This window comes from Dipodomys merriami, unplaced genomic scaffold, assembly GCF_024711535.1.
Source record: "Dipodomys merriami isolate MVZ:Mamm:240054 unplaced genomic scaffold, mDipMer1.0.p SCAF_5, whole genome shotgun sequence".
Taxonomy (NCBI): domain Eukaryota; kingdom Metazoa; phylum Chordata; class Mammalia; order Rodentia; family Heteromyidae; genus Dipodomys; species Dipodomys merriami.
The window spans coordinates 9,527,822-9,553,238 of record NW_027206068.1 but is presented as its reverse complement, the minus strand read 5'-3'; the positions used below and the strand labels follow the sequence as shown (position 1 = coordinate 9,553,238).

The window sequence follows — 25,417 nt, the reverse complement described above, 5'->3', positions numbered from 1 at the left end:
GCGGCTGGCGATTCTCGAAGTTAAGGCGTGGGCTAGTCCCTTTTGACCAGAGGAGGGAGAACGCCCAGCATTCTCCCTTCTCGGGTCGCCCAGCACCTGTGCGCCCCCCGCCGCGCCGAGGGCCCGGCTGCCTTTGTTTCTGAAGAACCCTACGATCCGCAGCCACCGCGCCCTCGCTACCCTCGGCAGCAGCTGGGAACCAGGCAGCCCAGCGGGCCCGCCGCACAACACGTCCAGAACCGCCGCCGCCGCCGCCAGCAACCCAGACCTTCTTCCTGATTCATCTGACTTTCAGGCGAGCCGCCTGGCCAGGCCTCTCGTCAGAGTCGATGGCCTGCCGCGGCCTACTCCGCCAGCTAGTCTCCCTGCTGTATTTCACTCCAACAGTAATCTTCAGGGGGGGGAAAAAAGCCCTTCTCAACACGGATATTAATCAGAATAAAAATTTTATTTTTTGTTTTGTTTTTTTTTTTTAGAATGTGAGCAGCAAGGAATGTAAAACTCTCAAAACAAATCTAGCATTTACAGATTGCTTGTTCATTTTTGCCGGATGTGACAAACCTAAACCGCTGTTTTCAAATGCTGGATCCTCTCTGGTTTTATTGCATCATTACCGTTTTCATAAAGGAATTATACTTCCCTTTCAAATAAATGTTTATATGTACGCCAATACACCATTGAACAAAAGGCCCAAGAAACCTTCTGAACAATCAGGGTACAGAATTTCTTTAATATAAATACGAACGGATGGGGATAAATAATATTTAAAACTTAGACTATTCAATGCTTGCAAAAAAAATATAAATAAATCTGACTGTTCACCAGCATACACACACGGAGAGACGTACACTTAGTCATCCTAGCACAGGGAACCCCTGTTTCAAAGCGCCTTTGATTTTTTTTTCTCGCTCGTTACAAGAAGTGCAATTTCAAAAACTAAAAATTAAAAAAAAAAAAGTAATCGCTTCCCCTCGGGAGCCATAACGTACGAACAAATTCACATTGGAAACTCGACTAGAAAATTTGTTCATATACCCTGTTTCTGATCAAAGAAGTGGAGAACTCAAAGGATTCCGGGCCAGAGGCCCAACAAGGGGCGGGATGAGATAAATATCGCTACTGTTACTGACAGCCATTACAGCAACCAAGATTGCTACGTCACATAAACTATAAAAACACATTAGAAAGCGAACAAAACAGGAAAGGGGACCAGAGGCAAGAGAAAAAGGAGAGGGGGGGGGAAGAACCTAAAACAAAACAAAAACCAAAGGAGAAAGGTGGGGTGGGGGACTCTCGTGGCACGCAGCCTCAGCCCACCATCACAGGTGGGTGAGCTTGGGCGCTTCCTGAATTCTTCCCTGAGAAGGATGGTGGGCGGTAAGGTCCGTGTAGGTAGGGTGTGGCTCCCCGGGCCCTGGCCCGTGGTGGTGGCCGCTGCCCAGCGGCCCAGTGCCCCCATAGTCCATGGCGGCCGAAGTGGCGTGGGGGAGGTGAGTTAGGCCAAAGAGTGCAGGCCCGGAGTTGCTCACGGGCTCCACATAGCTGCCCCCCACGAAGACGGGGCTTCCCTGTAAGTGCGGAGTCCCATAGCTGCCATTGCCCTGCAGGCCATGAGCGTGCGGGTCATAGTCAGGGTTGCCCCCTGCGCCCGCCCCTGCGTAGCGCTTCTGTGGGGGCGGTGGGGGCGCGCAGCTGGGCAGGGGCGCTGGGTAGGAGGCGGGAGGGAGCCCGTAGGCGCCTTGTGGGGGCTTGGAGAAGGGCGGAGGCGACTGGGGCTCGTAAGGGACGCTGTTGACCAGCGAATGCATAGAGTTCAGGTAGCCTCCGGCGGCGCCAGGAGGCACGGGGCTGCGACTTGGGGACTGGCCCCCCGATGACGTTAGCATGCCCTTGCCCTTCTGATCCTTCTTGTATTTCATGCGCCGGTTCTGGAACCAGATCTTGATCTGGCGTTCGGTGAGGTTCAGTAGGTTGGCCATCTCCACCCGGCGCGGCCGGCACAGGTAGCGATTGAAGTGGAACTCCTTCTCCAGCTCCACTAGCTGCGCGCTCGTGTAGGCCGTGCGCGCGCGCTTAGAAGAAGCCTGCCCAGGCGGGCTCTTGTCACCAGCACAGCTCTCGCCTGGCAGGACAGAGAGAGCAAGATTGGCGTCAGGGGCTGCCTATGGCCCCGCCCAGCTCCTGACCCAGCCCCTTCTTTCTTCTGGGCCCCAAGATCCCTTAATTGTCCGGGCTCAAAGGAGAGTAGGAGTTACCTACTTGTTCTCTGTCTGATAGGAGAATAAACAAACACACAAACAAACAAATAAATAAATGTAGGTAGCCAGGCCTACTTCTCCAAGGGGAAAAGGACAGAATGGCAGAATTCCAGTTTGCCTTCCTGATTGGTGTTTTCTTTCTATAGTTTTTAGCTATCTGACTCATTTGCTGGCCTTTTAGGCCTAGCAAACAATAAGCTTCCTGTAGGCAGGTCTCACCATCTTCATCCCCTTCACAGTACCTGAAATATGGCACACCTGCCTAACATACTCAAACATCCTTTCCCTTCCTCCCTGCCTGGCTTAAGACTAGGCAGTAAGATCAACTTGTCACTGTGGGGTGTGTGTGTGTGTGTGTGTGTGTCTGTCTGTCTGTCTGTCTGTCTGTTGGTCGGTCTGTTTCTGATACTGGGCTTGAACTCAAGGCCTCATACTCTTCTTTGGATTTTTTTTTCCTTCACAAAACTGGTGCCCTATCACTTGAGCCATAACTCCATTTCCAGCTTATTGCTAGTTTATTGGAGGTAAGAGTCTCTTGGACTTGTGTATATGTGCTCCTCCTGGAGCTTGAATTCAGGGACTGGGTATTGTCCCTAAGTTTTTTGTTTTTGTTTTTGTTTTTAACTCAAGGGTAGCACTCTACCATTTGAGTCACAGATACACCTCTGGCTTTTTTGGTAGTTTATTGAGAATAAAAGTCTTACACTGTTTCCTGCCCAGGTTGGTTTTGAACTTTGATCTTCAAATCTTAGTCTCTTTGAGTAGATAGGATTATGGGTCACTGGTGCCTAGCTCATAAGATTTCTCTGATAGGACTGGCTTTGAACTGTAATCTTCAGATCTCAGCCTCCTCAATAGTAAGGATTATAGGCATGAGCTATCACTGCCTGAAAACTGACTACTTTTTTGTTCCTTTGGTCAGTTGTGGGGCTTGAACCTGGGCCTGGGCACTGTCCCTGAGCTCTTCAGCTTAAGGCTAGCACTCTACCACTTGAGCCACAGTGCCACTTCTGGTTTTCTGGTGGTTAATTGGAGATGAGAGTCCCACTGATTTTCCTGCCTGGGCTGGCTTTGAACTGGGATCCTCAGATCTCAGCCTCCTGAGTAGCAAGGATTATAGGCATGGGCCACTGATTCTCGGCAACTGACCACTTTTTAAATCTACTTAGAGCATATGAGCAGTGGAAACTCAAAACTGGAAGGCTTTCTTTGTCCTAGAGGTCCCCTTGAACCTACACAAATCTGGGGAGGTTCAGGTCACAAAGTGACCTACTCTTAGAGCTCTCCATGCCATCCGGCAGACTAAATTCAGTTTGCCTACCACTCTTTTTTTCCCTCTTGTCCATCTTTGACTTCCAAATCATTCATGGCTCTAGAGGTCACAGATGCTCCAGATCAGAGAACTGGCAACTGGAGGAGGCAGAGGCAAAGTTTACCAAGATGCTAGAAAGCCCAAGGCCTGAGGCCTTTCCTCAACTGGAGTCCAGTTCCAAAAGGCTCATGTGGTTCCCATTACAATGACAAACTGAATCCCTTCCCCCAGGAGATTCCCTAGCTGCCCTCCTTGTGCTAAGTCTGAGCAAAGCCTTCCCAGAGGTAAGGCAGCCACTCCATCTGCTGGAGCAAAAATTGGCTCTGATTAGAGACAAAGAATTGATTCTGACTTGGAGAATGTTTAGGCTTGCATTTATTCTGCCACATTTCTATATAAGAAGCATGTCAGTGTTTCATTAGAATAAAGGAGCTGTGCTAAAAAGAGACAGTAACACTCTGGTTGGTTCTTCCTACAGCTCAGAACTCTTTAAGAGTGGAACAGAAAGGGGCAGCTTCACTAGGGCTCCATTTGCTCTTGGAAAGATCCAGACACGCATTGGATCTCTGGGGTTTCCTGTTCACAGAGGTCTTCTCACATCCTTAAGTTGGAAAGGTTCTGGACACCTTTTGGTGGGAGGGGCAGGGAAGATAAGAGCAATGAATTTCTGGAAATGTTCCAGTGGCCCCAGACTGTGCTGGCTATGGCTGGGAGTGGTTTGGGGCCCTGAAACCAGGCCAGAGGGCCCTCTTTTAGAAGGTGCCTTTTTACCTGAGCTGGAGCCGCTGGTTTTCTGCTTTGTGTTTTGCCTTGATTCTTTCATCCAGGGGAAGATTTGTTTGGCCACGGTAGGAGAGTTGAGCAGGGGGCTCTTTGCAGCGCTGGCAGGGGTGGGGTTGCTGCTGGCATTCTGACTAGGGGAGACAGAAGAAGGGGGAGGTGGGACTGCAGGGGTGGGCGCAGGAGGCTGCGGTGGGGGCTGGGGCGGCTGTGGGGCTGGAGGTGCAGCCTGGGGTGGAGGTGGGGGCAGGGGCGGGTCTCCCAGGCCTGGGGGTTGGCTGGGAGGAACGCTCAGGGTGCGGAGACACGCTTCACTCAGCTCGTGGGCCTTGGGGTGGCCCCCAACGCTGGCAGGCGACTGGAGAGAGCAAGCAGGTCGGTGATACTCGCCATCTGCGCCCAGACCCGCGGACGCCGCATACGGCTGCTGATTGGCGTTATAAGCGAACCCATTGGCTGCCTGATAGGGGTAGCCACCGTAGATCGCCGAGTTGTCGTAGTAGGTAGCTTTTTGCATCGCGTTGTTTCACGATCTTGATCGCACACTCTGACAGGGGCTTGACACCCGCGAGGGCGCACATTGGCACGCCCCCCGCGGTCACGTGACGCTCCGCCGCCAATGGCCGCCCCGAGCAGACCTGGGGGGGGGGGGAGGAGAAGTGCAGCGCGGTGAGGGCTCCGCGCAAATCCATCTTACTCTCAATAGCTAAGTGACATGAAAGCCATAAAAGAAAAAGTGGTCAGCAATATTTAGCAGCACGACTTGGCCCCGGGCGTGGGGAGCCGCGCTATAAAAAGCTGCTGGAATTTACTGGCAGCTACAAATATTTGCTTAACTTGCGTCTGGAGTTGGGGGATTTTTTTCCGGGGAGAGAAGAGAATGAGTGAGGGCTGGAAGCCGAGCCTCTGGAGCCCCAGGTCCAAAAGGAGAAAGGCTTTGTGCACTAAGAACAAGGATGGAATCCTTCTTTTCCAGGGAAGAAGAAATGTGATGCCCTTGGCATCATGCAGAGTGCTCAAGACTCTCCCCTCTGCCAATCTTGAGGAGCTGGCAAAAGGGCCAAGGAGAGCTTGGGTCGCCATTTCTTTTCTCCAGTCTCCACTTTAGGATTCACTCTTTCCAAAAGAGCCTTGAAATAAGGTGACTTCCCACCCAGTCCTCTTACCCTTTGAGCTTCTTGCCATCAAAAGAGGCTTATACAATTTTATTTTTAGGCAACTACCCCGTATCAGACCATGATGGATTTTTAGAAGTTGAGCTTGTTAGGCAGCTGACCTGCCCCTGTTTAGATATAGGACCAACCTTCTCCAAATGAGCCCCTTGTGGCTAAGAAGGGAGAAGAAAAAACTTTGAGTAGAACACAGTGTGTATGCACATGCACACACATGCTCACATGCACACACATGTATGTATACTGGGGAAGGGATCAGCAACAGCACTCCGTCCAGCAATTCACAACTCAAATTCTGGATAGCTCTTTATTCTTTTCCTCTCTCTATTTCTCAGACACTTCCAAGTAAGCCACCTCCCCCTCCTCTTTACTCCAGTTACAGAAGGTTCCCAGACTTTCCTGTCTTGGACTTTCTGAGGTGCTGTTATTCAGAGCAACTATCAAATTCTACCTGTTAAAACATGATGGATTAGAGAAAAAAAAAACCCCACCAGGAACCTGAAAAACCAGCGTTCATCTCCATGACCACGGCTTGAACTCTCCTTCCAACTTAACGATAATAGGTTCTGTCTTAGAAACTGCTGTGTAATTTGATGTATGGGGGTCATTTGGCTCCGGACAAGGCATGGAAGCACAAGCCATAAAATCTTGCCAGAGTTCCCTGATCTTTGTGTACTGTTGTTGTTGATATTTGTTACTTAGCCTATTTCCCTACTCAGAAACATCAAGGAAAGGATAATGCTGCAAATCTAAAGGACCATTGAATACCTTTTCAACTCTCTTATTTATAAAAAGCAGTTTGCAAAGTAAAATCGATGTTTTCTTTTTGTTTTCAACCTCTGCATGTCAACTTCTAGTTATCAGCAAGGAAAGTTCAATGCAAGTTTCACATATTCACGAGGGGGGGGCACATATACACACACAGAATCGGATCCTCTTTTAAATTGTAATGACACATTCATGAAGCACAGGCTTTACACTTCCTGTCCCAACTATGTATACTGAATTTCAGACCTAGTCAAGTTTTCCAGAAATAGCAGATGTTAACTAGAAAAAATGTAATAAGCATCTACCAATGGATGATTATAATTCTGTTATTAATAATGGATTCCTTTAGGTTTGTTATTAAACCAACAATCTGACCAGCATCTGGAAAACAGGCACAATTAATTTTCCAGAACCTCAATTAAAAATTACAGCATCCCTTATCTGGAGTTATTGTGATGACCATGAGCCCTGGAGTATTGTTTCTCATTTAGAAAGAGATAGGAAGCTACAGATGCTACAATGGAGAGTAAACAGGGAGTAAAATTAAATGTGAATTGCAATTTAATGTCTAGGCTTCCTCTTATTTCACTCAAAACAATCTCTATTACATTTAGCAGTGTTAATGTCTGCCATTATATTTTTTGATACTAGGCTTGTGCAAAATAAAATATCAGGTAAGGAAATTACTCTAGATACTTGAACAGCAAGATATTAGATAAAACAAAATTAAGTTAATTTTGAACATGCAATCCCTCTGGTAACTTACTAATACATTGTCATAGGCAACACTGGCCTGCTGCTTACTTAAGCTTTTCTCTTTTTTTAATTATCAAGTTGTACGCAGTCTTGTAAAATACCAAAAATACCTTTAGAAATTAAAAAACATATGACAGGCCCCATAAACTTAAGATATAAAGTCAACTTTGAAACCCAACCAAAGTCCTTTCTATTGTTTGAGGTTGGCAGACAATCACCTAGCATCTCACACAATTCCACCACAACCCAGTCCCCAAAGTTTGCAACCTAGTAAAGAAGTTGGACATTTGCCAGCCGGGAAACTTTGCTTTGAACCCCCAAGCTAGGGCTGAGGATGGAGGAAGATTCCTCCACGAAGATCTATTTCTGGACAATAACCCCCAGGTGCAGGAGCTACAAGAGAGTTGAGGAGGGTAAATTGAGAACAGGAAGCAAGCCCCATTGTCTCTGGGCAAGGTATGCCCAAATTTCACCTTGTTCCTCCAGACCCTTCTTCCTCTTTCCACTCCCTCCCTTGCCTTAGCCTGTCCTCACGCGTGGTTCGCCCCAACCACCGAGGGAGGACCCCGGTGTCCCCGGCCCACTCCTCCCCCTGTCCAGACCCAGAAAAGTTGAGGCAGGTCTCAGGGAGCCGGGAGAGTGGGGGCGGGGATGGGAAAACGGCCTGAACTCGAAGTGTAAGGGTATCAGTCACTGCCGGGAAGGAAGCTCCGGCTTGTGAACTCTTCTTGAACCGAGATTTAAGTCTGCAGCCATAAATCACCGAGACGTAAACTCCGCCATTCAGCGCTGAGAGCGGCCGGTTGCGGCCCTGCTTACCTTAACTTCTGACGAGCGCCGCAAGCGCAGGCTCCGGCTGCGGCCCCCGGCCCGGCTCGGCGGCCCGGCCGGGTCCCCTCGGTGCGGGATGGGCACCGACCCTCAGCATCAGCCGAGACGGCGGGCGGGCGGGCGGGAGACCCGAGGCCCGGACGCGCCGCCGCGCTGAGCGTGGTCGCCTTGCTGCTCCGACACGGCTCGCCCAGGGCGGACTGGGGCGGCTTGGACCCCCCCCTCCCACCCACCCCACCCACCCACCCACCCTTCCCCCACACCCCCGCCCCCTGCCCTTCCCGAGGGCAGCAGCCGCAGCCCGGAGATAAGCGCTGGCGCGGCGCGGGGCTCTGCCGGGGCTAGTGGCACCGACTTGGGTATGTTTCTTATGAATATTACAAGCGGAGCAGCGTCTGGTCGAGGGGTGCGGTGGGGGTGCTGGGCGGGCCGGAGGGGAGACCCGAGCGGCTAGGGGAGCGCGGACCGGAGTGGGGGATGGGGCGGAGGGGAGCGGCGGAGCAGGAGCCAGGGAGGGAGCTCCTAGGCGGCGGGAGGAGGGGAGCCTCCCCCACCCCCAACGCCCTCCCTCTCCTGGTTCCTGGGCGTCACTAAAGTCCAGGAAAATTATGCTAATGAGGACAAACGGCGCTCACAAAGGGGATCTCTGGCCGGGCTCTATTTCTTAGGGATCCGTTTAAGAAACAACTCAACCCCTCTGCCCTGGACATTTCCATTTTCCGGGCAAGGAAAAAGAGAACTAGAAATGGAGTTCTCCAGACTTCGGACAGTTTACTTCACCTGCAGCTCCCAATCCAGGCACCCCAGAAGCCAACCTTTGAGGTGTGAGAGTAGTTCCCTTCTCCACAGACCTTCACAAGAGCCAAAGAGAGCTAGCTTTGGTTACATTATTAGACAGAAACTGCTGACCTCCTGGCAGCCACGAGAGCAGTGTCCTGGGTGGGTGGGGAGTGCATGCGCGCACGCACACACGCGCACATTTCCCCAGGAGTGAAATGGGCTTCTCTGAGTTCACACACACACACACACACACACACACACACACACACACACACGGTGCATAAAAACCTGGTTCCCAGTCTTCTGATGTGCTCAGGACACAGCACCAGACAGGCAGCTCACCTAACAGAAAAGCTAGATAAAACCTTGACTTCCCCTAGCACAAGCAGACACTCCTGAGTTCCACTGCGTGTGGTGCTTTGCCCTTTCTGGAAGGAAGGATTGCCACAACTTAGATGTTTTCCCTCCCATAGCCTCCCTCTGCACCCTAGGTTCTTCGGAAGCAAACTGCTTGGTGGATGTAGCAAAAAGAGTGAAATGGAGCTTGTGTGCAAGGCTGAGGCGTCAACGGCGAGGCCTTCTCAAAGGAGGGTGTTAAAAATATAAGTAGTATGTTTAAACCATCGGGGAGCCAAAGTGTCACCTTAGAGCAAAACTAAAGCCAGGGAGAAAGGGAGAAATCAAAAAGCACTGGGGCCAGGATGGCCTCATGCATACCAATAGTTTTTGTCATTTATGGCTGGGTAAGATTTATGACTCGGCGCCCCAAAGCTGTAAACAGAGCACAAAACAGCAAACACTTGCTCCTTATGGCATATTGCAGCCACACAACTTGAAAGGGGGAGCTGGCGCGTAGGAGGCGAGAACCCGCCGCAAAAAAATCCCCTTTGCAGCCTTTTCTCTTCAAACCCGCGGGTCGCGGGTCGGATGTGGCATTTGAAGAAAGAAGGCGTGGGTCAATAATCAACCCGCACTTTCTCCAAACTGCTGACGCTACTCTCACCGCCTTCTCAGCTCCGCCAGCTGCCGGGAAGGCCAGCTCTCCGTGAGAATCTGCCCCAGGAGGGACAGTTTGGGCCCTGGGAGCCTGAGGGCGCCCGAGCCTTGGTGCGCTCGTTCTGCTTTCCGGGACCGAACTCCGAGACCGGGTGGATTGAGCCCTACAGACCCCAAGGACTAGGCTTAAGGAGCTGAAGATCCAGAGAGCAAGCTCTGCTCACACAGGGGCCTCCACTCAGCCCCGACTAGGTGGCTTTGGGCCTGAGGACCTCAGCCTCCAGCAGGCAGAAGAAAAGGAATTCTGACTTCAAGACTAAGGTCTGGCGTTCTGGCAAGCAGATTCGGTCTGGCACGCCGATTGCGGGTACCCGGGCCTTCTGGCTCTCCGTTGAAATCCAAAGGACTGGCTTTGGAGCAAGGACAGGCGAAATGATTTTTTAAGAGTACTCTATAATGGTGGAAGGATTTTGTTGGTTTTTTTGGTTTTTAAGAGAAACAAGGCGTTCTGCTTTTAGAAATTACCCACTGCCACGGTGACCTTTCTAGGCAAATCCCACCGCAGTTTACCCGGCTCCTCCAAACCCACCTTGTCTCCTCCAACTTCCCCAGCTCCCCTTGGGTCCCAGCCTCTAATCCCGGGGGAACTAGAAGAAACCTTTAATACAAGACTACTAACAGCAGTGAAGGTGCTGTGTTTCTATTCTACCATTCAAGAGGGTATCTCCCTGCACAGCCCAGCCCGGGAGGAAGGTGAAGATTTTTTGTGGCCAGAGAGGCCACAAAATCCCAGAATGTGGAGAGAATAACTGAGGAAATATACTTGCCGGTGAGGGTAAACCTGACATTTTGAGGATAGAAAGGGACTAGCCCTTATAATAACCAATAGTTCAGCTAAAATTGAGTGGATTTAGCTTTCCTGGGAAGGGAAGAAAACAAAACCCGCTCTCTATAAAGCCATCTATTGGCTTCTTCTTACTGTGCATGCTTTTAACCAGTCCATCGCTAGATATTTATTCTGCTTGCTGGCGCTGAAGTGACAATAAAAAGATGCCTCTAACAAACCTCTATTCCCTTTCTCATTCTTTCTAGTGAAACTATATTATTTATGAGTGTTTAACTGGGTCAAAAATGCGCCAGAACTGGGTCATAAATCATATGAAATGCTGACAAGTAATTGAACAGCAATTAAAGCTTACATTTTATTTCTAAGAGGTGTTTTAGAGCACTTGAAACAGCCTCAGTTAAACATGGTTACCACTGAAGTTGGCATGGGGGAGAGCAGAGTGGCCCTTCCTTCTGGGGAAGCAGATCCCAATCCAGTGAGGGAAGTTTGCAGTTTGCTCTTTTTTTTTTAACTAAAGAAAGTGTAAAGGATTTTTTTTAAGCCAAAGGGGCAAATTGATTTTTAGAAACTCATAGGCATTCATCCTGGGTAGAGGGAGCAGAGGGAAGAAAAATTATTCCACCTTTCAAAGAGTTCCCACTGTTGTCAGGAGTGCAGGATCCCCAAAGCCCAATTAGCCCCAGATTTCCCAGTATGTTGGAAGCCCACAATTTAACTCTCATTCTCCTCCATCCTGGCTATGGCTCCATTCCTGGAGCACCAGAACCAGAGCAATGTCTACCTCGCCTTCCGGAGCTCTCTTGACTCCATGCTTCCCTCCAAAGCAGGGCTCACCAAGCAGTTCTTGAACTCTCCAAACTGGCCTGGGGAAGTACAACTGAGCACACTAATGGAGCCCAAACCCATCGCCAGGCTCCCTTTTGAATATAAGCATATGAATATGAGAATAAGCCAGTCTCCAGGTGACCTGTGCTCTCTGCCCAAGCTTCTCTTAGGTCTGAGCGGCCCTTTTCATTTCTCCCAAGGCAGAAGGTGCTCAGAGAAACAATGGCTCACTCTCTGGGGGTGGATCCTTGAGTCTGGCATGTGGGAAAAACAGTGCCCACAACGCAGCACGAAACAAAGTGGCTGGAAGCATCATCAATAAAATGGCAGCGCATCTGCACATTTCCCCCATCGATTTTCCTCTTCCATCTGTGAGGCTGCCAGGGTCAGCCCTAGCCCTTCATCCTGTTCCGCAAACACCACCCACCCAGGAGAGATCCCCCTTCTCAGCCTCCAGCCCTTCCCTAAGATCTCTACCCGGCCACCTAGCCTCTAGTGCCAGAGCTTCGGGACTGTCGGTCCCTCTGCCCCTGGCTCAGCTCCTGGGACTTCAGCCCTTCCCACAGCAGTGAACAAAGCCACCCCATCTCTGGGGACTCACAGGCCCATCTAGTAGCTCCCCCCCCACAAAGTGAACTCTCCTTTATAACCCCCAACACTTTCCAGGGAATTAAACTTTGAATCCAAGGCACTACTAGGAATCATTCAAATGGTTTCGGTTCTAAAAGAGAAACAAAGGAAGAGAGACTGAGGGTCCTGTCCGCGATCCAGGGTCTCCTCGCCTGACCTTTGTCTTTCATAGCCATAACTCACTCTTAGATATGAACAATCAGCGGAAATACCTTAAAATAAATTCCATCCTCCTGGTGTGGCTTGGAGTCCCATCGGCTAGCTTGCCCAGAACCGCTCCATGAGCGCTGAAAACTGCAACCGCTGGAAGAGCACTCTCCGGAGAAGGAGAAGGAGGAGGTGGGTGTGTGGGGGTGGGGGAGAAAGCTCTCACTCTGTAGAGAATCTAGAAAACGTAATCACAGGCAAAGACTGCCTGGGTCTCCGCTCCAAACGCCACAATAATGTGCTGTATTATGTGCTCACGTGGTCATACGTCAACTTAAATCCTTTTATTTGAAATAGGGAACCATGAAGGAACTAGTTTTCCAAGCAGAACATTCTGCTTTGGAGGAGGGGAAGTGTGTGTGTAGGGGGTGGGGGGACCTTGACCAGTAGCCAGTAAGAGTTCTGTCTTAATAGCAGGACTCTTGGGGGCCACCTCCCCCCCATGCATACCATACACACAGGCTGCTTATCTCACATTTCTTTGCACACATTACTATAGCAATCCTGTCTGTATTCTTAGAGTTCACTTAACTTTCCTTAGGGCTTCCCACGCACCAACAAGCTGAATCCAGCACACCCAGGCTCCACAGTCTCCTCTGTCCCACAGGCCAGTATATCAAAAAGGCAAAAGCAAAGCCCAGAAATGATTTGGCCTGGTCAGAGGACTTGTTCATGGACTGCAAATGCTAACATCCATATCATAGGACCCAGCTATGGAAAAAACCAAAAGCTTTATTATTACCGGATAAAACATTAAAACTTCTAATTCAACATCAGTGGTCTTGTTCAGTGAGAGCCCACTAAGAAAGATGTTTTTAATATAAATATATAGATTTTTGCAAAATCCAAAGAGACCTAACATCCTAGCCAAAATAGTAATAATGCATTTCCCTAGTACATAGCTGAGTGATGCATGAAATTATAGGCTTCTAAAGATTAAAACATAAGGGGAGATTATGTAATTGTCTATATAAGAGAGAAGGAAAGTATCAACCTTATTGGTGTCTCCTGATAATCTACCAGTCAATTTGAGATTCCCTCTGTATACCCTCCCCTAAGACAACTCTGTGTTTACCAGCAGAATTAAATCAATTCTGCTCAGAAAGAAACTTAACTGTCCTCCAACTCTTTACCTCTACTTTTACCTTCTGCTTGTTGACAAGTGTCCTTTATTTCAGTATTTCGCTCTTTCATGAGTTATCCAAAAAGTTCCTTTTTTCTGGTCTTAGATTCTAGACTTTGCTCTGAAGCCCATAAGCAACTCATGCTATATTCTTCTGTTTCTTGAGAGTAAGACATCAGCTGGCTATGTCTGAATGTGAAGACTCACTGGTGGTAGCTTCAGTAGGCTGTGGAGGATCTTCTCCTCTCCTCCTCCCTAAAAGGAGGAGTTGGAGTCTGAAGAGAATGCAAGGTTCTAAGTAAGAGGCCTGGTCATAGGGTAGGTATGTCCAAATCAGAAGAGCAATAAAAGGGGGGATTTAATCGCTTGAGAATAAGCCCTGGCCTAAGTTGGTAACACTCTTCCTATAAGTCTGTCTGAGGTGTACCTGGGAAAGGCTTCTATGTGAACTTGCCCAGCTCTGACCTAAGACACTGGTAAGTGAGGGTCCAAAGTGGAAACCTGCCTGTGTCATGCTTGGAAGATAGGAAAAGCCCAAAGACTGATTTCCAAACTATATTCTCTTGACCCCCAAGGAGTCATCCTCTCATTTTTCTGATCTTTACCCCTTGTCTTCCCCTATCATTCACATCTAGCTCTCTAGATGCCCTAGAAAAGGACCTGGGAGAGTTGCCCACACGCCCTTCTCACCAGGGAGGGAGTTTCCACAGCTCTCTTCAGAACTCCTAGTATAAATTGGAGCAAACTTAAAACTCTTGAGAACATAAGTCAATGGTTGAAATCATTTGTACTGCTTCAGAGATATGCAAGGCCCAGAGGCATTTCATCTCTTCTGAGGAGCCCCAAGCAGGCTAACATCCCACTGCATGCTCCAATAGCTGTTTAACAATTAACATTCAAGACTTAGGATGGTGTGTTTGGTAGGATGAGAAGGGGGAAAATCTGAGGAAGTCCAAAGGAGATTTAACTTTTAAGCTGAAAATACTTCATCTTAGAGTGGCCTATCCAGAGACCCAGCAGCTGAGATTCTTCCTTCACCACTCTAAATTCCACCTTCCTGAAGCAAAGCTATAAGCCTTTTAAAACCACAGACACCAAAGACACCAGCCCCTCCACATTTACCCCCACCAGCCTGTAACTTGGCCAAGGCTGGAAACCACCAGAGCCCAAAGAGGGGAATTTACCTTGGAAGGAACAAGGGACCAAGGAGACAGGCCTTTAGCCAATATTTGCAAAGTTGTTGGCAGATTAGATATATCTGTCCTCAAACACTGCAATCTGACTTCTTAATCAAAACTACACTTAACATTTTTGTTAGTTCTGGTAGTTTTTCTGCTCAGCATCAGGTAAGCCTCTCAGTCCATTCTCATTCTCTCTCTCTCTCTCTCTCTCTCTCTCTCTCTCTCTCTCTCTCTCTCTCTCTCTTTCTCTCTCCCCTTCCATCCTTCCCTCCCTCTCTCCCTCTCTTTCTCTGTTTAATAGATCATTATTTAGAGATATTCCCTGTGGGTACTTCTGCAGTAGAAATGGGCTCCAAGTTCTCTGGACACATGTGGATGTGTATACCACACTATACACATGGCTCCAAAGTCCTGTAGCTGTTTATATCTGCAATTGTTCTACTGTTTGCAGAGATGCAAATCATGTATACGCTCTTGAGGCTCTTAAGTAGTAAACTACTGAATGTTTCATCTCTATTTGCTATAAACAGACATACAGTAGCTGAAAAAGTCACCTGGTTACTATTACTGTTTACTTTTTGTCTGATGATATAATATCTGAAATATCCTTCCAGCCTTTACAGCACCACTGAAGAGCATGCTCACTTAATTAACAATCTGATATCTAAGAGGCAAGGTTTAGTGAAGATTGGATCTAAGAAATAGAAAACAAAGTCTCAAAACTTTGCTAAACAAAGTAATTCCCCAAAGAACAAAGAAAACTCATTCCTACATACCAGCTTCTGAAAGCTAATTCCAGCAGCCCCTCCCCCAAATAAGCATGTAATTTATGGATCTTTTACAAGGTAATAAACCAGAGTAATTACCTCTCTGCATCCCAAACTAAGAGAACAAATTAACCACAACTTGAAAAGAAATTTTAAGTTTTCCCTTGTTCCAAATAGGAAATGGAAACATTGAGACCTAGAAGACTTGAGCTTTTCCTGGAGGAAAAACCATGGATGAGCCCAGAAGAGAGATTGGAAAGGACCCGCTGCCTATGAAGGGCTTCCACACCCAAAAGACAGCAATTCCTCTCATGCCAAGAAAATGCAAAAGAATCGGAGGAAATGCAAAGCGGTGAGAAGCGTTTCTTCAACTGAGAGCTGGGCTAATTTCTGAACCCACAGCCTTCTCAATAACCCCAGCAGACCAGAGCAGCAGCCCACGCAGCAGTAGGAGCAGCTGCCTGCCGTGCCCATGGCCTCTACTTGTCCAGTGCTACTCAGGTCGGTGCTTTGGTTTGTTTGGGGCTTGATGGCAGAAACAAACACATCCCCTCTGGCACCCCACATTCCATCTTGGGCTTCTGCAACTGCTTCTCCAGCCTACAGCTAGCTTTGGGGTAGATTGACTCTTTGTCTGCTTGAAGCCCTGCATTGCCTCCATGAGGCTCGCCACTGAAAAGAATCAGCTCAGAAACTCTTTGGAAGTTAAATATTGACCAGAAGCTCTTTCAACCCACTGTGGTTGCCTGGAGCTGGGGAGACTAAACTCCTCCCCACTGCCCCACGCCGTGTCCCACATCCCCACAAGAGTTTTGGCACAGCACTTACCTCCAAAGATGTTTAAATCGGAACCAGCACCAGGGAAGGTCTCCAACTCCAGGCGCTCAAGGGGCCATCTTTTCCGGTGTCCTGGTGCTCTGTAGACAAATAAACAGCAGAAGGTGAAGGAAGGGAGTTGGAAGAGCAGAGTTGGAATTGTGGCCTGCTCAGGCGCCAAGGTGGCCCTGGGGGTGACAGGGACACGGAAGGAGTCACCAGGGCACTGGTCCATGTGACACACTTATAACTCAAAATGTTCCAGTCTACAAATGGCCTGAAGATGGTGATTTATTTTTGTAAAATAAATACATACTCCATCTCCGCATCCACTCTCTCCTTTTTCTTTCTTTTTTTTGGGGGGTGGGGTGGGGAAGGAGGGAGATAGACGAAGGATGAAGATAAGGTGGAAGAGGCTTTGCTGCTGGTGAGGATTCCGCTGGGAGAGCTCCTCAGGCACCCCAACTTGGGACTGTGAATGCACGCTTTATTTTCTTTTGCTAACAAAGGGAAGCCTTGTCTGGAAGCATTCAATCACGGGAAACCTCACTAATAGCGTTCATTTCTGTTGGCGCGAAATCAGACCCGGGTTCAGTCCACAGAACGGAGCAGTCTTGGGAGGTTTTGTACTTTGGTTCATTCAAACACTAAGCAAGTCAGTTCGGGTGGACCAGCAGGACTAGTGCAATGCCTGGTCCCCCAGAACAGGCTCAACTACTGCTGCTGGAAACTGGGCAGAGTCAGGTTCCTGGACAACACTCATCAGAAGGCCTCCTTCTGCCCTGCCTTGCTGCAGTGGCCATAAACCCACACCCCATCCCAATTCTTCTGCAATCTCATACCTCACAATATTTGCCATCTGCACTTGCCCTCAAACCAATAAATCATCATGGGGTCCCCAGTCAGCTTTCTGGGGGCAGGACATGCTGCTGAAGGATCTGAGAATCTTTCTCCAGTGAGCACTGGCCCCTAGCTTGGTTGTGCTATGACTGTACAAGAAGGGTGCCCTTTCCTGCTACACTTCCAACCTTGAACCCATTCTTCCCACATCCAGACCTAGGTAACCCCCAACCTGCTGTCTGTCCTGAGCCCATATAATCCTGCCCATCACTCAGGGAAGTCCTACTAACTCCTGAGTCCTCTAACTCCTGGCTTGGGAGCCGCCTAGCATGCTGAACAAGTGGCAACAAACCGGCAGTTATCTTCTTCCACAACAGACCCATAGCCTTTACCCTCCACCCAGCCTTTGGAACTCAGAAACACACTGGGCCCTTATTCAAACTAATCCTCTATATCCTCTAGGGGAGTGCCCCTTGGCCTTGGGTCTCTTGGCCAGACCCTAAGAAGGGTGGGGCTTAGCCATCTTGCACTTTGCTACTCAATTTCTCCCCGGAAAGATCTGCTTTGCTACCAACCACTACCACCATCACCCCATTGGAAGCTTAGGAGTACTGTAATTATTATGGTTATTATTATTGCTGCTATTTCCTTATCCCCAAGTCTAGTATTCATGGCTGCTGTTTCCCATAAATCCTTCAGACTAATGAGTCACAGAGAGTTGGTGCCCAGGTCTCTCCCGCTGCAATGGCCGCGGCTGCTGCTGTGGCCTCTCTTCGCGTTTTCTGGCGTCCGCGGCTTTCTCGCTCTCCCATCTTGGGTGATTTATGAACGCCGGGAAAAATGAACAAAGCCGCGCGCCCGTCCTGTGGTATCTCTGCAGCCTTCCCCAGCGTGAATCAGAACATTACCAATTGTCTGTGCATCCTTCCCACTTCATCACCAAAGCCTGGATGTGACCACAAAAAAAACCCAAGCCCGAACTCACGTTTCCCCCGGTGCAGCGTGTGCGTGCTCCCCGGACACCCAGAAACCCTGCGGGAAGAGCCCCAGGACCCTGCACGGGCCAGCCAGCTTGGTTCTCCCAGCCAAGGGGCTCTTTTCTGCCTTCCGGAAGAAGTTAAAAGCCTGATGGTGTGCGTGTTTAAAAATCAAATAGGAAGTTGGAGTCTCACTTCTGAGAGATTCATTCCTAGTGAGCCCTGCTGACTCCATCCGTTCCTGACAATCTGCATTAATTATTTAATGAGTCATGTGACCTCCAAGATCACAATTTCAATATCTCCCCTGAACAGGCATTACACCGTTATCAGAAGCAACCAGGGTCCTTGTTTGAGTTTTTTGTTCCCCAGGCCTAGAGAACCTATTCACCCTTGACCTGATGGGACAAGTATCCACCATGGAAATACCGGGACCAGCACATCAGGATTAGTCATTCTGGGCTATCAGCACTGTGGACAGTGGAGAGGCATCTCTTAGGCATCCTGGTTTCTATCACTTCCTGAGCACAGTGGTTGGCCCACCTGTCTGAATGCCAAGATTAGAGTAGTTCAGGTTACATAATCTCCCAGGGCAGCATTGACAATTAACAGGTAAAACCCACCCTTCTTCCAGGCTACACACACCTGTGGCCCAGCACATCAAGTACAAGCTTAGATGTCTGTTTCTATTTCTGAAGAGTATCTACTGCAGAAAGTAGATGCCCACATGTTTACCCCAAAGGTAAAGGGTGAAATCAAATAACATGCTCTACCCAACCTAAAAGCCAACTAGCCCAAGGAACATTTTGGGGGAGAGTCATTTAGCTGCCTCAGTTTTCTTATCTGTTAGCTGGGAAAACTAAACCAAAATGTCCTCCTCCATGTCTCTTTCTCCTTGAATAATCTTTCAATCTAGGACTGTCTTTCAGCTCCGGGAATTGATTCTAAAGAGAATGGAGCTGGTATGGTGGCGGGGGAGAGGGGTTGAGCAGGTAGCTCTTCATGAGTTTAGAGCCTTCAAAAGAAATGTTAGACTCCCAAGCCAGAAATTGCAGACTAAAAGATCCATGATAGCCTGAGCCACTTCACTAATACTATCTAGGAGACAGAACAGGCATCACTTCTTCCTCTTCCTATTGTTTCCAGCTCATAACTCTCAGGGGTACCAAACAGTATTCTTGAACCCCTGTTTGGTAATAATATAGAGGAGTACCAGGAGTAGCAGATATGAAAAGTGAGCCTGAGTTCTTCACTTCAGGACCGTGCCCTGGAATGCAGAGACCAAGGAAGTATCAAGGATGGCTTATTGTCTGCACAGAAGCCACTCATTTTGATAGGAGTCCCCAGGTTTTGTTTGCTACATTTATTTTCCATTTCATTCATTTAAAAGGGCTATTGTTGCGTTTCTATGTTGGCACCATTAGAAGGAAAGCAGCTATGAGAAGAGCAGTGGAGTTCAGGAAGCTCAGGGGAACAGGGGGACCCAGGAGAAGATGGTAACACACACCCCATAGGGAGCAGAGTAAGAGTGAAGGACATGGGGTGCTCTGGAAAAGCTGAGTATAAGGCAGAGACTCTGTGCAGAGGGCCTATCCTAATATATCTAGGTAATCTTCCCCAGAGCTCCATCCTGGGTATTAAGTACTCTACTATGCCTGTCACAGTTGAATTCCTGCTGTAATAAAACACCGGGTATATCGTAGATTTCAGCAAAACTAGGAAAGAAAGCCTGCAAAGTGCCATTTTTCTTCAAGGGGGAGAGTGTTAAGTACTTAATTCAAACTGTGACCATTAAAGTGTCTCCTATCCGATTTAAGTTGATTTCAGATGTTGACAAAACTTTTATCTCCGGAGTCATGCACAGCTTGGCTCTGTGACTAAAGGAGGATGAGTGTGTATTGAAGGGAGGGAGGAGGAAGAGGGAGGGAACGGGAGCGTATGTATAAGGGTCACTTTAGTAGAATTATGGTGCTTACACAAAATACTGTCTTTAAAGGTCAAGGGTTTGAGGGGCTAGTAGCGTTTGCTTAAAAAAGAAAAACAATTAATGAGATAGAAAATTTGTCCTTTCAGTGAACTCTTATGGTTGCCCTAGCAAAGGGCAGACAATGCACAATTTTGGAGCACAAAGTGAGATTTTTCTAAGCTGTTAGAGAAAGCTTCCTTAAAGGCCAAATCTGAAACAGACAAAAACCCACTGTGAAGAAATGACATAATTATCTGAGCATTTTGAGGGTTTTTCAATAACTTAATAATTGATACAAAAAAACACTATTTTGTCCTGAAATGTCAAGAAAGAATGATCTCAACCCTCTCTCTTCCTTTTCTGGCCAGACAAGTGAAAGACATCCTCTTTACCTCCCTACCCCTGTCTCCAGCATGGAGCTAATGAATGTCCCACATCCTTCCCTCCCCACAAAGGAGAAATATAAGAAATTTACCTTAAAGGGTGGTAATCTGCCATTTGAGATTTTGCAGCTTGACAATCAATCTCCATTGAGAGTGTAGGTATTTTATTTTTGAGCAGATAGTCAAGATGCTGAGTCTTTGCCTGAGACCGCATGATTTGCAAGAAGATCCCTCTCTCCTCCACAGACTTTTCCCAGAGAATGCCTTTCAGAATTGCTGTTGAATTACAAAGAAGTATTTATTGTATGAGGTGATTAATGATTCCTGGGAAAATTGCTATTTTCAGCGTGATTTAATTTCGTTTTACAAGTGCATGTAGTAGGGGGAGGGTTAATAAGTTTAAGCAGCAGTTGCATTGCCTCCAGAAATGCCTGGCACCCTTTCACACCTTATAAAATTCACTGTATGCCAGGTTTTTCCTGACTTGGGAAAATGTGCCTATATACGTTTGTCCCTGAATTCTCTGGGTCCTTTAGAGATTGGTACCTACCACTTCTTACTGTGGTTTGTTTGTAGGTATAGAATGATCACCCTTCCTGTGTCACACACACACACACAGTGTCATAGGAGTGAAAAAGATACTACCATCAGCGAAGCATTTGTCACTGATTTTAAAAGGGGGGATTCAAATTTTTCTGATATTGCAGAAGTAGGTGAAAAGCCCTTCCTTTCTGTTACAATTGCTACGTGACCTAAAAGCTGCACCTTTTCTTATATTTATATATATATATATATGTTTTTAATTATAAAAATAGTGTACAGAGGGAGGCTGAGCGTTTTCAAGGCCAAGGGACAGTACTAATATTCTGCCACTTATGCATCTGGCTAGGGTGCATTGTTTTTGTGGATCACATTGCAGGGCACTCCCTGCCTGAACATCCAGTTTAAATCAGCATGCAAATACCTGGATTATGGAGATTGGAAAGGGAATTTTAATTTTTAGTCTTTGGAGTTTTTATCTCTGAGAATAGAAAGATACCAAAGCATTTGAGGAAAGTGACCCTTGTTCAATTTGGCTTTCTTCCAGCAGTGAACTCTTCCAGGTCTCCTTTCCTTGGGGTATATTTTGGGGTGTTTTTGCACATTTTATTTCTTCTGAAGTTAGTTTGGAGGGTATACTGAGAAAATTCACTTTACTTCGAAACTCTTTTTCCCCTCAAAGAAACACGCAAACAAAAAAATCCCAAGCTGTACTTAGTAAAGAGTGCCTAAAGATCAGCCAAGAAAACAAAAAGCAGTCTTAACCCTTTGCACAACTTTTGTTTTTTAATCTCCAGGGAAACAGGCCACACTTAAGTGAGAAGGTGCAACAAATACCTAAGGGAATACTCCTTTCCAAGTATGTTCAGAGTTCAGTGTGCAGAACAGCTGCAGAAACTCCTGGGCCCATTGCTCTGCATGGTTTCACCTTTCATTGCAGGGAAAGACACGTTTCTCTGCCTTACAGAGACTAGAAGCCTGAAAGCCCAGCCAAGTTTGGGAAGAAGAGGAGCCCTCTCAGGGCTGAAGAGCCTTTCTGCTCTTTGGAACATTTCCATAGCAGTCGAGCTTGACAAGAGTTCAGCTCAAGTTGAACACACACACACACACACACACACACACACACACACACACACACAGGAATTATAAGAGCAGTCAGAATCCGTGTGAACACAACTGAACGCCATCTACAATTCTTTCTATATGCAAGGTCAAACATTTCAATCCAGAGGATATTTGTGTTGTTTTTTTAAATGAAAAACTTAGGAAACACACAAATCTGTCTCTTCAATTTTTAATGTTTTTTTAAAATGAAGTTTATTCTTGTCGCATGGCTTTTATACAGCCATATCACACTTTGTACAGTCACACATGGGTCTAAATGCATTCCCCTCTCCCCGAGATTGTGCCCCAGAATAAGAACAATATCTCTATAACAATATCTTAAATAAATGCAAGGAAGGGAAACTAACATGTCACATCTACCATCAAGGACTACACATTTTGAAAATTAAATAATCTTTTGAGGTCCACCATATCTACTCATTTATTTAGTTCAATATAAGCTGGTATGAGCTGTCTTAATGTAAGTTGGGGAGGTAAGGAACATGGGTAAGGGTCTCTTTCCTTTTGCTTGCAACATCTACACATATATATGTCCCCAGTCAGCATGCTGCGCTGTCCAGCTGACTTCAGACATCTCAAAAGTATTTCATGGCAACTGGTTCTTCTCAAGTATTTAAACCTCAGGCTGCCAGATTGTTCCACCTAACAGCTTCCTGGACAACGGTCCTTGCTTGGGTGGTAACCAGCACACACTCTTACTGGGGATGATGTCTTTTTTTTTTTTTTTTTTTGGTTATCATTTTCACCAAGTTGGGTTTTGGTTTGGTGTCTGTGAGATCCAGATGGGATCAGGTGAATGGGGAAAAGAAGAGAAGAAGAGCAGGTAAGGGTAGAAACTGATCTGGATCTCTAAAAGATTATATGGAGGAGGGAATAGGTGTGGAGGCTCCAGGGAGGGGGTGGAGATGAGGGTGAGGGCTCTGAGTTTGTGCTTTCCCTAGCGGGCCAGCAGAGGCCGAGGCTGGATTGGAGGATCGCATCTTGGTGTTGGGCAGTTTGTGATCTTTCTTCCACTTCATCCTCCGGTTCTGAAACCAAATCTTGACCTGGCGCTCGGACAAGCAGAGTGTGTGGGCGATCTCGATGCGGCGGCGCCGGGTCAGGTAGCGGTTAAAGTGGAATTCCTTCTCCAGCTCCAGGACCTGCTGTCGGGTGTAGGCGGTTCGAGAGCGCTTGGGCTCTCCTCCGTTATAACTGGGGTTCACTGGATGCCCAGAACCCCCGAAGGAAAAGGCCATGAGGGAAGGAGTGAGAGAGAGAGAGAGGAAAAAGGAGGAGGAAAGAGGACAGGGTGGGGAAGAGCAATTGGAGATCATCATTATATAATAACCTGACACCAAGTTCACGCAAGATACATAAAACGGCAAAGAAAATGTTTCACAGGCTATTGACAACGGGAAACACCCGAGAGCCATAAAGAATGGTGCTGGGCACTGGGGCTGAAGAAAAGCTTCAAAGACACATGGCCCGAAGCCTCTGCCAGGGCAATTAAATTTATGGGGGCTATAATTACTGCCCTAACAGTTTGGCGTCTCGTAAATCTCCCGATAAAGGGACCCTGGGTACAAAAGGGTTCTCACGTTGGGATTAGGCTGCTAGCTGACGCGCACACACCCACGTCCCACAGCAGTCCCGGCCAGATGGGGGCTCCCCTCCCGGGGCCTCCTTCTCCTCCCCCCCCCCCAGGCCTCTCCCTCCTGACCCCCGCCCCGACCCTCGAACTCGGGCCAGGCCCCAGCCCACCCTCCCGCGCCTCCCCAGCGGCGCCACGTACCGGCGCTGACATGGATCTTCTTCATCCAGGGGTACACCACGGGCTCCTTACCCTTCAGGCCCGGCGGGCTCTTGTCCGCCAGGACCAGCGGGCACGCGGGGGCGCCGCCCCCTGTCGGGACGCCGGGAGTGGCGGGGGCCGCCTCGCAGCGCCGTGTGGGTGCGGGGGGCGCCGCGCAGTGCTGCGGGGGAGGCGGCGGCGGGGGCTGGCGCCCGGGCTGCAGGACGTGGCTCGCGTGCAGGCCGTGGGCCGGGCCCTTGGCGTGCACCGGGGGCTGCTCGGGCTGCGGCGGCCGCCCGGGGCTGGCGCCTCCGCGGTAGCCATAGGGGTAGGCGGCGTCCGCGGCGCCGTGCGCGGGGTAGAGGGTGGCCGCGGGGTAGGCGGGCTCGCGGGCGGCCCGCGCCGGGTAGTAGGAGGCGGGGGGCTCGCGGCCGCCGCCCGCGTGAGGGAGCTGGGGCTGCTGCGGCGGCAGGTGCTGGGTCGTGGGCGCGGGGGGCTGCTGGTAGCCGGGGCCCCCGCCCGGGCCGCCGTCGCCGCCGCCCGGGCCGCTGTGCTGCGCGTACTCCTCGAAGGGAGGGAACTTGGGCTCGATGTAGTTGGAGTTTATCAAAAACGAGCTCATGGTCATTAATTTGTGAAGTGCAAAAATACTAATTTTTCTCGCGTTGTCGTTTTTCTGGGCTTGCCGAGGCCCCTCCCCCTCTCGCCTCGCTCCCCATCCCCCCCCTTTCCTCGGCGCCCTTCCCCTCCCCCCGCTGTCAAGTGTCCACCCTTCCCCCTCCCGCCGACGCCGCCACCAAAGTTCGCGCCGCTCCTCCCCCGCCCGTGCGCGCGCGCTCGTTCCGCTCCAGCCCCGCGCGCGCTCCGCCCCGCGCCCCACGTGCAGCCGTCCCACCAATGGGCGCTCCGCGCGCGCGGACCCGGATCAGGAAACGCGCGGCTGGTTGATGGATGCCACTGTCGGGCCCTGTCCGCGGGGAGTGAGCAGGGCCTTGGGTCCTACGCCCCCCAACCTTCCCACCCCAACTCGGATTCTCGCTGGGAATTCGGGGCCCGCCACGACGCTGTAGGTTTTCTGGAGTCCCGCGCGCGCCCTTCTGGCCCAGGCCTGTGGGCAGTTGGCCTGCCGTGGCTCGGCACTGACCTCCAGCCCCAGTCGGGCCTCTCGGCCTCCAGGGTTCGGGGACCACTGAAGGAGCGAAGGGCGTGGGGACCAGGGGATACCCTGGTTTTTACCCTGACCCTGGAATAAAACAGACCTGTGATCTCACCCTCCGATCCCTTGCCTACACCCAGCTCACTCGTCCGCGGCGCTGCTGGAGTCAACCGGCCCCTGCTTAGAGAAACCTGAACACCAAGGAAGGGCGCGTGGACGGCTGAGAGTAATCTACTCAAGGTGGTACTGTGAGGACATTCCAGGATAACTGGATGGACACTTGGTTCCCCTCTCCCCACACCGCTTGTTTTGAAACATAATCTGCTCGATTTTTTTTTTCTTAAAAAACAAAAACACAAAAACCTGGCACTTTCAAACACCAGAGGTATCGAGGGACATGTGAACTAAGTATGCCTGCTAGGTGCTACTGGGAAGGAGGGTGGTTCAAGGGTGGGAGTGGACAGAAGCAATGCCACCACAGATCAGTAAGTTCCTATTTCAGAACAACCACCAAACAAAAACAAGCTAAAGATAGAAGAATCAACCCCTGCCGGCTCTGAACATCAACGGGTCTTTTCCAGTTAAGAATTTTGTTTTCGCTTATGGA

The 25,417-nt window shown here is 49.1% G+C and overlaps 2 protein-coding genes across 7 annotated transcripts; both read right to left on the bottom strand.

Annotated features, from left to right (window-relative positions):
* Positions 1 to 429: 429 nt before the first annotated feature.
* On the bottom strand, positions 430 to 16,150 carry Hoxa3 (homeobox A3). Of its 5 annotated transcripts, none has more exons than XM_069996041.1 (3): positions 16,062 to 16,150; positions 4,342 to 4,988; positions 430 to 2,122 (listed from the first exon to the last, which is right to left on the bottom strand). In XM_069996041.1, the coding sequence occupies exons 2-3, from the start codon at positions 4,865 to 4,867 to the stop codon at positions 1,320 to 1,322; spliced, it is 1,329 nt and encodes a 442-aa protein (XP_069852142.1). In that variant the 5' UTR covers positions 4,868 to 4,988; positions 16,062 to 16,150; the 3' UTR covers positions 430 to 1,319. The 5 variants fall into 5 exon arrangements, with proteins under 5 accessions (XP_069852142.1, XP_069852143.1, XP_069852145.1 ...); XM_069996042.1 differs by lacking the exon at positions 16,062 to 16,150 and adding an exon at positions 12,168 to 12,339; XM_069996044.1 differs by lacking the exon at positions 16,062 to 16,150 and adding an exon at positions 11,282 to 11,401.
* Positions 15,761 to 24,320, bottom strand: Hoxa4 (homeobox A4). 2 transcript variants are annotated; one of them, XM_069996047.1, is made up of 3 exons: positions 23,655 to 24,320; positions 20,308 to 20,491; positions 15,761 to 16,150 (listed from the first exon to the last, which is right to left on the bottom strand). In XM_069996047.1, exons 1-3 carry the CDS (start codon positions 24,280 to 24,282, stop codon positions 15,916 to 15,918), a joined length of 1,047 nt encoding a protein of 348 aa, XP_069852148.1. In that variant the 5' UTR covers positions 24,283 to 24,320; the 3' UTR covers positions 15,761 to 15,915. The 2 variants fall into 2 exon arrangements, with proteins under 2 accessions (XP_069852148.1, XP_069852149.1); XM_069996048.1 differs by lacking the exons at positions 15,761 to 16,150; positions 20,308 to 20,491 and adding an exon at positions 22,042 to 23,084.
* Between the last annotated feature and the right edge of the window lie 1,097 nt (positions 24,321 to 25,417).

Bases quoted from the DNA above. Each gene is read 5' to 3' on its own strand.
- Hoxa4 (XM_069996047.1), bottom strand. From the start codon at position 24,282: ATGACCATGAGCTCGTTTTTGATAAACTCCAACTACATCGAGCCCAAG. The intron at 20,492-23,654 runs GTACGTGGCGCC...GTAATTCAACAG, and splicing joins GAAGATCCATGTCAGCGCCG to CAATTCTGAAAGGCATTCTC. The intron at 16,151-20,307 runs GTAAATTTCTTA...ATTTGTCTACAG, and splicing joins GCAGATTACCACCCTTTAAG to AGCACCAGGACACCGGAAAA.
- Hoxa3 (XM_069996041.1), bottom strand. From the start codon at position 4,867: ATGCAAAAAGCTACCTACTACGACAACTCGGCGATCTACGGTGGCTAC. The intron at 2,123-4,341 runs GTAAAAAGGCAC...CTGTCCTGCCAG, and splicing joins AACCAGCGGCTCCAGCTCAG to GCGAGAGCTGTGCTGGTGAC.